At 40.3% G+C, this 14,367-nt stretch overlaps 2 protein-coding genes across 4 annotated transcripts in view; both read right to left on the bottom strand.

Annotated features, from left to right (window-relative positions):
• The window catches only part of iqgap2 (IQ motif containing GTPase activating protein 2), a 33,498-nt gene extending 28,425 nt beyond the window's left edge, over positions 1 to 5,073 (bottom strand). For both annotated transcript variants that reach the window (XM_037776915.1, XM_037776916.1), the window contains exons 1-2: positions 4,729 to 5,073; positions 1,925 to 2,024 (exon numbers count right to left, since the gene is read on the bottom strand). In XM_037776915.1, coding sequence (XP_037632843.1) covers positions 1,925 to 2,024; positions 4,729 to 4,774 — 146 coding nt within the window. In that variant the 5' untranslated portion in view covers positions 4,775 to 5,073. The remainder of the gene's footprint in view (positions 1 to 1,924; positions 2,025 to 4,728) is intronic.
• A 1,987-nt stretch (positions 5,074 to 7,060) lies between these two features.
• Positions 7,061 to 14,367, bottom strand: part of sv2ca (synaptic vesicle glycoprotein 2Ca) — a 29,663-nt gene continuing 22,356 nt past the window's right edge. The window contains exons 4-12 of one of the 2 annotated variants that reach the window (XM_037776941.1): positions 13,773 to 13,906; positions 13,191 to 13,280; positions 12,726 to 12,836; positions 12,512 to 12,600; positions 11,939 to 12,103; positions 11,717 to 11,850; positions 10,756 to 10,962; positions 10,380 to 10,539; positions 7,061 to 10,225 (exon numbers count right to left, since the gene is read on the bottom strand). In XM_037776941.1, the coding sequence (XP_037632869.1) occupies positions 10,042 to 10,225; positions 10,380 to 10,539; positions 10,756 to 10,962; positions 11,717 to 11,850; positions 11,939 to 12,103; positions 12,512 to 12,600; positions 12,726 to 12,836; positions 13,191 to 13,280; positions 13,773 to 13,906 (1,274 nt within the window). In that variant the 3' untranslated portion in view covers positions 7,061 to 10,041. The remainder of the gene's footprint in view (positions 10,226 to 10,379; positions 10,540 to 10,755; positions 10,963 to 11,716; positions 11,851 to 11,938; positions 12,104 to 12,511; positions 12,601 to 12,725; positions 12,837 to 13,190; positions 13,281 to 13,772; positions 13,907 to 14,367) is intronic. The other variant, XM_037776940.1, reaches the window with a different exon arrangement.

Here is a 14,367-nt window from a genome sequence, read left to right as displayed (position 1 = left end):
ACAGAGAGCAAAAGGGCATTTTAACAATGACTTACAGTTAACAAGGGATCTAAAAGATAGAGGTCAAAGGACACACTGGGACACCATAGTTAATGATATGAGTGATACCTAAGCTTTTCCTGCTGTGACAAGTCAAATTGTCTGCTGTGAAAAAGGCCTTTACCGACGCTGCAGATCAGATTGGGATGTCATTAATTATGCTTTTGACATTTTAATAAGTCCACTGTCAAAAACTGGACATGTGACATCTACGAGTTTAACAAACAATCATCTTGCGATCTAGAATTTCATAAAATCGGACTTTCCCATGTTTCCCAACTGTTTGTTTGGCTACAGATTACTTGATTATGTTGGAGGAGCAGTACGTGTTTTTTCCCAACACTAAGGACATTTCTTGGCAGCTTCTGACGTCCTGGAGTTTTGGGTTAACTGAACAAACACATGCAGTGTTAACAAAAACATAGGTGGATAATGAAACTATAGGTCTCTTGTAAGATCATAACCCAGGTGTACTAAAAGAGCTATTTCTACATGGTTGGCTTGTTTCAGTGACTCCCGACCCCAGAGAGCAGAGCCTAATCCCACGCTCTCTGTAGTAGTTGACAGCTTCATTAGCAGCTGTCTTAATCCTAATCTAACTTGACGGCTTTCCCAGAATAGAGGTTCCACTCTACAATTGAAAGGAGCATAGAAAAGTCAGTAGCACTGGGATCATGCAATAAAAGGAAGCTAGAAAGTGTGTGCATGCGAGTGTTAAACAGGGGTGATTTTAAGGTTGCCTGTGGAGTGATACTAAAGCACCTGTTCCTTAAACTGCATCAGTGCAGCTGAGCTAGCCCTCCACTGAAGTTTTTTCAGCACACTAAAAAAAAAAGAAAAATGTGTGATAATCTAGGCGTGGTCTGATTATGATGGTTGACCGAACCTGTGCTCAGTCTAGCCTCCCTGCGCTCGTAGACCCTTATTATCCTGTGACATAAGCAGATAATTCAGGCTATTCAAATAGTCTTCACTGAGTCAAAGTGCAAGTTCAGTTGTCAAACAATAATCTGTCAGGAAATGCTGATGTGAATGACGCTCATATAAAGAGTGTCCCAAGAAAGAGCATGATTGCTGAATCACCACTGGAATGCTACAGAGTGTTACAGTAGGTTCAGATCCATCTTTGTTTGACAGGGTGGGGTTGTCACAAAATCAGTGTGTTAAAAGGAGGCATGATTACACTTCCTGTTCCTCCCTACTTGGGTGGAAGCCCTTGTAAAGAAGACAGGAAGTGGTTTAGTTTTTTGCTTTTGCACGGGCACCTCACAAGACGGTTTATGTTGTCTTTAGCATGACATCATTTTGAAAGATTCTTGTGAAACTCATTGCAAGCCATTAGAAACAAAAGTATTTACTAAACCTACTGAGAATTATCAACAAACCTTCTAGATTTTTATTTGATTATTTGATTATTTCAGCGATCAGTCGAAAGGGAGCCACTCTTTCCAGTCAGTCAGCACCTCCCATTTCTTAATCACCCACGATCTCATGAATGCTTACAGATCTGTGTCATCATCTCACGTGCATGCCCTTTATCTGTCATTACAGCTCCGTGCTACTACAAAAATTATTTAATTGCAGACTACTTTGTTCCCTTATCTATCATATTCCGCTCACTTTCTCTCCGCCACTTCATTTCTCAACCACTCCCTGCTGTTTTTATGATGTTGATTAAGCACACAAACTTATAACACAGAACTGTTCTACATGATCAAACATTAAACAAAGCGAACGCTTGACCCAAGAACACGCCCAAATGTAATTCCTCCGAGCTATGAGTTGTGACAAAGTAAACACTATAAAAGAAAGTGGTTGCCTTTAATCAGCATGTGCCATTAAGCTCCTCTTATCTTCAAGGTTTTTTCCCCTCCTCCCGTCTTACCGTTTGGCCTCCTCCAGGTGACACAGGTACTCGTAGGCGATGTTCTGTCGTCTCCTCTCATCCATCTCCTCCGCCGACTGCCTCTCATCGTCCTGGATGGCTAGAAAAGGCACACAAATTATGTCACAATATGGCAAATGTAAACAAAATCACATGAGACCAAACCTATTATATGTGTAAAAGAAAAAAACTTTTATAATGAATGTTATTAGTTTTTAATTAAAGCTTGTTTAATAACATTTTATATTGAATTATAGTTCAGTATCCAGATCTGTGTAACCTGCATTAGTCATTCACAATTACTTGGGTGTGTTTTATATTCATATAGTAAGTTATCTTGACACAGATAACATGACACAGCTTATTCACACAAAAGGCTATTTCAAACATTACACAGCAAAAAAATAACACACTCTTAACACATGATGATACAGAACAGGTTATACAGTACTTCAACAATTTGCATTCAGCATTTTATCATTGATTGTAAAGAATCTCCTCAAAGGAAGCTGCTCATTAGACTGACATTAACGTTTCAAGAGAACTGACATGTACAAGTGCTGTACAGCAGGCTTTCATTGTGAAAGCTTCACAAAGACTGAGAGGATAATTCTTGTTAAAGGGAGTTTATTTTGACTGAAGGGCTCTTGAGTGCCTCTTAGAAACTGAACTACATCCCATGCCCCGATGAACCCTTGTCTGAGGAAGATGAAACAGCCATGTCAAAGTGGCCGCAGTGGGGTGCCCCGACTGACAAGTGACTTCTGCTGCGAGCTGACCTTTACCTGCAGCTTAATGAGATCTCCTCCACCCCAACGCTCTAATCCAATCAAATCTCTTTATTTCTGGCCGACTGAAGGGACAATCTCAGGGGCTCAGAGCTTTCTCCCACTGGACCAAACACCATGTCACATACTGTATACACCCATGAGTCAGAGTCAGTCTATCTTGTGTACATGGGTTGTATGAATATTATACCTCTAGTGATGCCAACTTAAACTGGTTAAACCTGTTGATTGATTAGCCTAAACAATCTAATCCCAATGCCCAGGAGAAGGGCAAAACATTAGCCTTGGTCAACCACGGTCTACCATCGCCAAATAACCTCCACACATGAAGACAATTCAGCTGTTTACTCATCAAAGTTGGAGATCTATAATTCTTACTTAGTGCTGTGCTTCAGTTGCTTCATGCTGTAATGTCTTTTGGAGCCTTTTATGCCTGGAAATTGTATCTTTCTTTATTGAGTTTGGAGCTGCAACGTGGAGTACAAGACAAATTCCCCCCACGGGGACATTTAAGTTCAACCTCTCAAGCACTCTCTGTTAAATTCTGCCTATTCATCAGCCACCTGCATAGACATCCGTTCACTCGGTCTCAATAGAGGCTTGACATAATACTACTCACATGTGAGAAGAGAAACAAGATAAACACACACACACAAAATGGGGTGTCCAGCCTCCTGAGTGAAATGCCCTAACGCTTCATGAGCACAGTATCTGGCCATCGAACCATAGATCAGTGGCCCAGCTGTGCAGCTGTGACCTGGATGCAAATGTGTATGAACACTCATGTCAGGTTTAAAACAGCCCCAGTGCAGCCATTACACACACACACTACCTCCTCTACTGACTCACTCACACACTTCCTGGAAGAGCCTGTCTGAACTCTTTTACTGAGCGTTATATTTAACCCTCAGGATGCATTTGTTGTGTTTGTGTGTCACAGGATCACCGGACCTAAGTTATGGGCTCCATGAGTACGTGTCATGAGGAGGGGGTGGGGGGGCGAAGGGAAACTACAAATCAAGACTTTGCTTTTGGGTAAGTCCATGTCATAAACTAAGGTTAGTCTGACATTTATTGAAATTAATCTCAGGGAACGACTTCGCTTTGGTCCCATAACAGCACTTGCAAGTTAAAAATGCATGCAGGAGGGCACCATTACACAATGACAAGGCCTACAAATTAAAGATATAGCTTGTTGGATCATAAGACTACCCTATCTCACAGTCTTTGCAACAAAATACTCATTATTTGACACACCTCCCTTTGGATGCACAGAAGCCAAACATCCATCACACAGCATAAGATAGGGTGGTCTGCAATGCAACGACAACTGATCAATGAAATTCAATGGGACGAAGTCAGAGGCAAAAAAGATTGCATTGATGACATAATTGATTGGTGTTATCTCTCAAAAGTTGCACTTTGCCCACAGATGTTGGCCAGTGACAAGATCTACATACAGTTAACTCTGACTTGAAGTAGTTTGCAGACTTTAGATGTGTTTTATATCAGTTACATTCTTAACATACTCATGGGGCAAGTTCTCAGCAGCAGCAAAACCCCAGGTTAATGGTTAACCTATGAGAAAACACCTGATGTGTAGTCAAGCTGATATGCAAGCTACAGTCATTAAATAAATAAAAATCACTGTGGTGCAGTTGGGACACTTTGAAGGAAAAATACTATTCAAAAACACATTTTCAGGGAGTTTGCAGCCCCCAAAAAGCCCACATACAACCTGGACCCTGAACGTACCAATGTTAGGCTTATTGGCTATAGCTTTAATTTAACAACCAGGATTTGACCTTCCTTCACCTAAAAACACATCTTTTCATTGACAGTTTTTTATCACTCTCACATCATATTTTATTTATATTCTTCTATATTGTCATGGATTGACACACTACAGGTATCCTGCTGTTCAGAGGAGCCAGGTGCTGCTTTAAACCACCTGCTGCTCATCAAACACAGGAGTTAACGGTGTGACCTTAACGTGTTAGAGAAAGTGTGACTTACTTCCATAGCGCGGCTTTTGAAGAGTTGCGGTTTCTTCATGGTGCATCTTGCGTCGTTTCCTCCTCCACTTGTGGACTCGTCTGAAATGGAAACAACTTCACCCCACGAGCTGACGTTACAGCACACCAGCCAGCTATGTGCCGCGCCTCTCAGGATATACTGATATGATTAAATAACTGGAGAAAAAAACACCGAAAATGGGCTCACAACAGTCTCCAAAAGGTTTCATGAAACTCCTTTGCAGCACTTTGTCACTTGCAGCAGACGAGCTCCATCACGGTGTGCACTTCTTCTTTGGCTTGACTCCTGAACAAAGTGTTTGTGTTATCTTGCCCCCTCTAATGCTCTGAAGTGAAATGATTGACGGGACTAGGAGATGGACATTTTGAGCACCTTGCACCACCTGCTGGTCAAAACAAAAGGTGCTGCATTCACTGCCACTGGGGAAAAAGGTAAATAATAAAACACCTATATGGGATTGTCTATGGGTTCCATAATGACCCCATGTCAATTGCCCTTGTGGGTTTCATGCAGGAGTACACTGGGTGTTATATGGGCCCAATCTTGGCAACATAAACCAAAACACATCTCGGCCCCAGGTTTAAAGGGCCCATATTATAAAAAAGTGAGATTTTCATTTTTTTTTTTTTATTATAAAGTAGGTTTAAGTCCTATATAAATACTATGAAAGTATCGAAACACTCAATCCACGGGGAAATACACACAGCCCGTATTCAGAAACTCTGCATTTGAAACAAGCCGTCAGGATTTCTGCCCATTCGTGATGTCACGAATATACAATATTTAGATCCTTGACACAATTTTAAACGTAAAACATTCTAAATGTGTCCCAGTTTATTCCTGGTTGCAGTGTAATGTGAATGTCATCAGCTAACAAGAAGTACACACGGACCCAAGCTGTTGACTAGCAATGTTAACGCAATTCTGTTGCAATTCCGTCAAAATGCGCTAAAACGGAGCGTTTCAGACAGAGGGTAAATACAGGTATATTCAGGTCGACAGTATGAGGAAAATAAAGTTTTTTTTTAACATTAAACCATGTAAACATGTTATAGTAGAAACACAAAATACAAGTATGAACCTGAAAATGAGCATGATATGGGACCTTTAAGTTCTATGTGAGAACTACATGGGGACTACATGGCCTGAAATATGGAATGTAAGTGGGTTTGTCCACAGTTTCCATGTTGGCCCCATGCACTAATTTCCCAGTAGTGACCCAACTAGGACCCACACGGGTAGCCCACATGAGGAGCCCATGTGGGATCAACTTAGTTGACCCAAGTGGGTGCCATTTTTGTTGCCCATTCTGAGCCCATGAACTAATTTCCCATTAGTGACCCACCTAGAACCCACTTGGGTAGCCCACATGTACTTAGTTGATCCAAGTGGGCCCCAGATAAGATGCCCATTTGGGGCCCATACCCACTTGGTACCCAGGTACCCCCAGCATAACCCATGTGGGGCCCACATAACCATGTTGGCTGGGATGTAAGCTTATTGCTATCTTCCATTTTACCTTACTCTTTATACATATTTTTAATACTACCCTGTGTTTATTTTATAGCTTATCCTTTTGCCTTATTATCTTACATAAAGCACTTTGAACTGCCTTGTTGAATTAAGCTATACAAATACATTTGTCTTGCCTTTTAGTCAGTTAATAATTTCAGTACCTAAATTCTTCCACTAGATGGCAGCATTAGTTTGAGATTATGAATGGAGTAACCACAGGGAACACAACTGCATACTGCATGTGTTTCTCTGCATGTAGGCTACTTACGCTCAACTACCTAGTATACTGATGTGTGGTGTTTCTAATATTTTGTGTACTTCATTTTAGATTTTAGATAATATTATATTTTTTTCTCAGTATAGAATATAATTCAAAACAGCACCACAAACTACAGTACAGCCTCCAAAATGGCCATAAAGTTGAATCAGTATCTCTCTTTAGTAAACTGAATATTATAACCTTCATAAAGATAGGATTTTTTGCATTGCACAGTTTCATATTACATTTTTACCTGATAAACTGACAACTAAGCTTATTTCATATGTTTATCTTATATGTGCGTGCATGTACCCATGAACACATGCAAAAAATCTACTTGAACAAAAGGAAAAATTTGCACTCCAAGTCTGCATTCGCACAATTTCTCCACGAGTTTGTGTGTTTGTTGTAAAATAATGTAAAATAAGGACTCAGTCTTGGTGCAAATGTCTATACAGCAGGTGATGTAAAGCTGTATATAAGATTCATTTTATTCTGAAGTTTGAATAAGGGTTGTGAAATAAAAGCACAGCATCATTTGCTAGAGAACATAGCTTTTATTGTATACATGTTCAAAAGCAGCACAGTCTGCAATCCCTGCCTTTCCAGTTTATTCACAGGGCATCATTTGGCAAATATTTCTTCACATATTTTCACACTTATGGACCTCTGAACATACAGCTCAGCCATCCGATGACTGGCAGGCCCTTTCACAATAATATACACAGCTTTATTCTCCACGTACATTTGATTACCTCCATAAAATGGATGAACAGAACTTACAAGAGTGATACATTCACATTTTTCCTCAACAAAAATCAGAATATTGCCATCTTTTTCTCCCAGGAGACTTTACAGTAAGAACACAAAGTTGAGCACAAAAGAAGAAAAGTTTTCTTACATACATGCAAGTTTGTGCGCGCACACACACACACACACGCACACACACACTTACACACACAGTAGCAGGTGCGTAGGGGCTAAAAAGCCAAGGACACACTGAGATGTGATACAACAGAGACACAATAGATGGATTTATCGCTTGGACAAAGCAGGAGACACATGAGTCGATCAAGGAGCTTATACACATATAACCCAAGTCCACCAATATCAGCTTTGATATGTACATTATTTACACTCACACACACATACAGTACTCTCTCTTATACACGCACACACATAAATACAGTACATTTAAGCAATACCCCAAAAACACCTCAAACATAACAGGTAATATAATTTCTCCCCAACGTAACACAACAGGTAGATCTGCCACTAATTCATGTTTTAACTCATCCAGAAACACACAGATCAACTGACGTAGCGTTGGATTGACGCTGAGCAAAAGTAATTTGTTTTTATATCAGTGCATTTATTTAGAATACTTTTGTTTAAAAAATATCTGTTGCACAGTAGCAGCACTCTTCAGAATGTATTTTCCAACTGATTTTACAAAATCTGAGAAAAGTTGGGTCCGTGGAAATGGATGCACATGTACAGTACCACTTTGGAAGTCTTTGTTGTTTTTGTTGTTGTTGTGTAGCCTTGACAAAGCCAACTGCAGTGCAACTGTGCAAGGGCAAACTACCTCTACGCTGCAATCACAGATACCACAAATACACAGAAAAGCAGGAGGACGCAGGCTGTTAGCCACAGAAAATATAATCCATGTCAAACAAGACTGAGAGCAACTGAATCGTTATGTTATATCTGAAAAATGTCAATATCAATTTGAATTTTTAAGAGGTATTTTGACACTTTGAAAATAGCAACGTGATTTTATTATTATCCTTTAGCAGTATGCACTGAGGTTCCAATGTTGAAAGACAAGATACATAATAACGAGTACAAGGTAGGTCATGTTTTCAAGTGTGAGATTATGGCAAAATTAGATGACAATTAAATGACAAAGCTCAAATTTATCACCCAGTTTTGAATTTGTTTCACAACTTGAAATGTAACAAATATGCAAACAGAATTTCTGTTAAATATCTCCCAGATGATTTAAAATAAAATAAAAAAAGCCAAAAGGTTTCCATAGGACACTTTTTCATCATGGGTGGCACCAATTAGCCCTCATAAAGAGGTGGTTGTTATTTACATTATCACTTTGTAGTCATGCTCGGTAACTTACACCATTTGATCATGTTAGGTTCATTTCACCTATTGGAACAATTGGAATTGTTTTTCAGGAGCGGAAGAGGCTTATCTCACCAAAATAAAAGTTTTATAAAAATAGTGATGTTTAACAAAAGAAATGAGTTTTAGACCAAAAAATAATTAACACCTTAATAAGATACTGGCCATATATTTTTCACATATATACACACACAAAAACAGCATGATTATTTTATCTATTTACTTCCTATTCAGTTTCTGTCTGTTCCTTATAACCTTTGGACACCACATGACTATGGGCAGACTGCTCCAGTTAAGGAGAGGCACATTTAAAAAAGGCCATTCAGTATTTTTAAAGGAAGCAGCATGACATGTCATTATCAACGCCACTGCCACAAGCAAAGATCCAACACAAAGCTAAATGAGAAGAAGAGCTCATCAGAGAGCCTTTGGGACAATAACACAACACATGGATGGGGACCTGGAGTACCAACATTTGGATAAAATGAATAATTCATCATTCCAACTTCCACAATAACACAAAGCAAAAGAAGAAAATAAAATAAGTAGCCTCAGATTCAACATAGCTACCATACAATTATTGGTACAAGAAAATACAGTTTTTCAATATGGCCTTTTTGATTCATGGTTGGGTAGGTAATGCAAAGGGCTTGGCGTTGAATTATCTATTTTGAAAAGGTCGCAGATGTCTGAGCAAATGTCATGTTGCGTAAAATACAGTATATGTCGTATCAGTCTATTTTAAGACATGTATTTGCACATAAAATATACCTAAGTGTGGCTGTTTATGTATTGGTGTTGGTTGCCTTCCTGCACACCGTCTACAACATGTCCTGTGTACTTGTGAGTGTTGTGGGCAAGCCAGCTGTCATACAGCTGTGTCGTGTGTCCGCTCCGTCTGATCATCTATTCCCTACGTTGTCACACAGAAGGTTGGCTGTGCTCATTACAGCTTGTTTATCACTTTTCTCCCCATCTGGCTTGTCCTAATAAGACTGTATCAATATTAAAAGCCTTGAGCTTTAACCATGCAGTGACTCCACACACTCAGGTTATGGCTGCAGCTGGAAGGGGGCCACCAGTCACGGAAGAAAAACTCCACCAAAGTCTCAAAACCTGTGCACACTCTCAGCTGTCATGTGAAATCTCCACACAATACATTCACAAAAAAGGCTGAGCTTATTATTGACCAACAAGGAATCTAATGAGTTTTGATTTGTATGATAAACCTAAACATTAGCGAAATGCGATGAATAGTGTTGAGATATGTGTGAACCAAGCCATTTGCACTCCTTGCTCAACGCTCCCTGGGCTTCCTCTCGGATTCACCCAGGTTTTATCCAGGTTTTTAATCCCAGCTGCTGAACGCCGAGCCGCTGTTACATGAGGACATTCAACTTGGTGTCAGGCAACCGGAGCGCAACCAGGCCTCCCCCGACGAGCACAGACGAGGCCATGAGGATGGGGATGGACTTTGTGATGCCGACAAGAGAACCAAAAATCAGGTTCCCCAAGACTGCAGCCAGCTTACACAGAGCGTTGCAGAACCCAAAGCCTGTTCCTCTGATAGGGAGAGAAGAATCAGACACAGGAGGAGGTAGAGAAGAGAGAGAAATGTGTTAAAGTTCGACTCACCCCTGTGTTTTATGTGTTATTCTGTCCACTAGATGTAAATCCATAAAACAACTAAGTACTCATCCATTGTTTGTCTTCTCACCTCCTGGCCGTAGGGAATGACTCAGTCGTGACCACATCCAGGGAGTTCCAGGCAGAGATGCTGAGGCCGTTGTAAAGGCACAACATGAAAATCATCATGGACTCACTGGTGCCAAACCACAAGAAGAAACAGCTGATGCCTGAAAGGACCATGGAGCCACCTGATGGACGCACAAAGCAAGAGTTAGTGCAAGTGACATTTATTTGACTAATGTTCAACTGAATTATAGGGCCTAACCAAAATTGCCTCTCATGCTCAATGATGGATGTCACATCCATACCATGAATCATTTCAACATCCAACAGTCGATGTAAAAACCAATTACTCAAGTGCACACACACAAACGTGAACCTCACTCACACACCCCTGTTCTTACCTAACATGGACAGACGCCCAATTTTGTCCATGAGAAGGGCGGACACGATGTTGCCGGGCAGAACGGCCAGCGTCCCCAGGAAATTGATGAAGTAAACCCAGTAAGCGCTGTAGTCATCATCAAACGTCATCTGGCATCCTTTCTTGTTGTGAGTGAATGTGCTGTTCACCACCTCGGTGCCGTCTATCAACTTGGCATCATCAATGTCTGCCCAGAGAATGAAAAACAGAGCCAATCACAACGCAGTGTATATTGTTGTCTTGCCTCACAGCTTTTTTTCCAAAAGAGAAAACTATTGCATATATAACATATATAAAAAATGGTTACTCCCAAAGCTTTATTGAAATTATGAAGGATATATATGTAATGGAGAAACTGACATTTTCTTTAAAGCGTAAAGTATGCACATTATTATCATATTGGGTTAAATGGATACAATACTTTAGTGCCATTGAACCTAGCTATTTTATTTTATAATTTTAAAGGTGTAAATAACAAACTAAATAATTCCCCTACCGTTGCCATCTATAGGAAATCAATGAATATGATGTTTTCTGTGCAGTAAATTGTATTCCAGTCCGTTCCCAACATCTCCTTTCCTGTTTTTTTCTTTTCTTTTCAAATGTTTTCTTGTTTATTAATTTATTCAATTTTAATAGTTTAATTTTATGAATTTTTTTGATTGTATGTTTTATTTTACTTAGTACTTTTTTTCATTTACAGTTTGTGCTCATATATTTGCAAAAAACATACGAAAGAGTAATGATGAGAAGGGTCTATGGTGTAAAAACAGAATGATTTTTGAAAAACTCTCAATAAAAACTATTAATGGAAAAAGAAAATGTTCTTTTTCACCATGACCTGATTAAACCTGCTGAATCTAATTATCAGAAATGACAAAACATACCACTCTAGCTGTGTATTCATGTCAAAGTTAGCAATATTTAATATTACATCTCACCTGTGTTGTAGAAGAAAGCTTCAATGAAGGTGCAGTTGCGGAAGAAGGAGCCCACCGATGTCACATCATCAAAGTAGCAGTTACGAAAGGTAGAGTCGATGAAGGTGACAGATCTCAGCTTCATGTTGATGAATCTGAAGAAGCACAGTTACATTCTGCTTTTGTAAAACTCTATCACAGTATAATAATCAATCTAGCCTGCTGTAAGTTGACTTGTCCTACCGGTCGTTGATGAAGAGGCCATTTCTGTGTATCTGGTTCTCCAGAGTGAAGTTGAAGGTGAAGTCTTCGATGCGTTCATTGTTGTGAAGCTTCACTTTGGAGGCATACTCATCTGCCTGAAGGTGTTTGATGACATCAGGGAACCAGACTGACAGGCCATAATACCTGCAACCAGAAGCATACAGTCAGATCAAGAATCAATTGATCAGCCAAAGAATATTGATTTTAGAGATCTGACAAAAACATGGACAGAAACACTCTTCCATGTGAAGTCAGATGCAGTAAAAGACCAGGAGACACTTGTGGTTTCTGTTTGAGTCTAAAGAGTGTTTTCAGGGTGTTTTTTTAATCTCTGGCTGTGTTCACTCCTATCTCTGCTCCCGCTGAGACACCAATGGACCAGTATTGATCCGACAGACTGTGATTGATTCCAAGACCATGCAACTTCTGCACAGCGGAGAGATCGAGATGACAGAAATGCAATTTGGCCGCAAGCCCGACTGCCTAGTGCTATTATCTGACCAGCGAAATTACACTTGTCTATGACACAAATGACATCAGGAAGAAGCTCACCCGAATGACAGCATGAACCACACTATGGCTAGTCGTATCATGTTTTCTCTCATAGGGTAGTTGAAGCACTTCATGAGATTCAGATAGATCTAAAAAGAGATAAGAGACATATTACACATCATGTGATCAAAAGTGGATAGAAATTCATAATAAGAAAGAAAATGAACAAACAAGTAGCTTTCTGCTGCAATTAAATGAAAAGACAAATATGTACCCCATGTATTTCAGACTTTATCCTAAAGAAGAACTTGGAAAATCGGTTGCCAGACTCTGACTCCATTTCCACCAGTTCATCCAGCTGTTTGGGGATCTTAATCCTGTTTACCTGTGTAGCCAAGAAAGAAAATGATGATCACAGTATAATACAACAGGTACATTCAAGATGCAAGATTAAAAGCACATGATAACTGTAATGAAAATCAATGTAAACAGTGTGTACTACAGTACATGATCAATTGAAGAAACGTGTGTTGACTAAGAGGCTTTCCCAAAGTGCAGCTCACGAAGCAAATAAGCCTGAACGACACAAAACAGCTTTCAGAAGCTTCATAATTCAGATATGATCCTGCACAGTGAAAGCGTTAAACCTGTCCCAGCGGTGGCAGAATATAAGCCTCTTTGCTTCCTTAAGCATCAGGAAACCCAGCCAAGACAGCACACGGCAGAGACAAACACTCACGGTGAAGACTTTCTCCGGCTGCCCACGCGCTCTCATGTTGGTGTCGTGGATCTGTTTGAGGATCATCCAGGCTTCATCGTGCTTCCCCACCTGACAGGAAGGAAAGAGAGACGGTTAATTCATGGGCTCAGCGCTGGTCTCGCTCACTCAGGGACAGCAACACAGCCACAATTGTATACACTGTTCCTTTGATTTTTCCAAGATGGGTCAAAATGATGAAAGTCACGACAACGGTGACTCATTTTACTTCAAAGGGTAATTATCCTGCAGCAGCAAACCTACTGTCACGGAGCTCCAAGCTTCTGTTTTTTGCAGACACATATACGACCTCCTCCAAGGGTTTTAGATGACTCACACTGTTTGGTCTGATCAAACATCTGTTGGGAACTGTCCAAGTACTCTCAATTTGCCTGACGTATTACTCTGGATATGTTGAATGTGAAAAACTGATAAGCCCAGACGGTTGGTGACAATGACACAGCACCGCGGGGCACCATTCTTGAAGATACAACTGCTGCAGCAGATTTCATGAGGGATCGGAACTGTTTCTTAATCTGCAATAATTAAGGAAAACAGCATTACCTCAAGGTAGAACCTGGGACTTTCTGGCATGAAGGTAAGCGCCACCACGGCACACACACAGGGCAGGGCACAGACGACTACAAACACTCTCCAGCTGTGAAACTGGTACGCTGAACCCATACTGAAACTCCAACCTGTAAACGGTGGCATACAACACAAACAATAATCAGATGGATGACCTGGTAGAATAGGAAGTGAATGCATTTAAATACTTGATGAAAACATGACATGTGCTTCATTTACATTTTTTTTGCAAACACTGCTGCAATAGTGGGTAACATTATGTTGGACGCCAATATAATATAATAGTTGCATATATCTGACATTGAATGGTGTCTTTACCAGCCGTGATAGATGCTGGTATTGTTTTCACCTTGTGAGTCTGTGTGTGAGTCATCGTGGCAAAATGTGGTCCTATGGAGACACTGTCACCTACTGTAGCAGGAACTACCACAGAGGGGGTTTTGAATACATTGCCAGATGTTTGTATTTCTGTCTGTCAGTGTGTCTGTCGACAGGTCTGTCACCGTGATGGCGTCACAACCGTGCAAGATGCAGTCACAAAACTTTACAGGTGTGTAGTTGAGATCAAGTT

The sequence above is a fragment of the Sebastes umbrosus genome, chromosome 8 (genome assembly GCF_015220745.1).
Source record: "Sebastes umbrosus isolate fSebUmb1 chromosome 8, fSebUmb1.pri, whole genome shotgun sequence".
NCBI classification, from domain to species: Eukaryota; Metazoa; Chordata; class Actinopteri; order Perciformes; family Sebastidae; genus Sebastes; species Sebastes umbrosus.
Note: the sequence above shows the minus strand (reverse complement) of the source record. Positions and strands in the feature narration are given on the sequence as shown.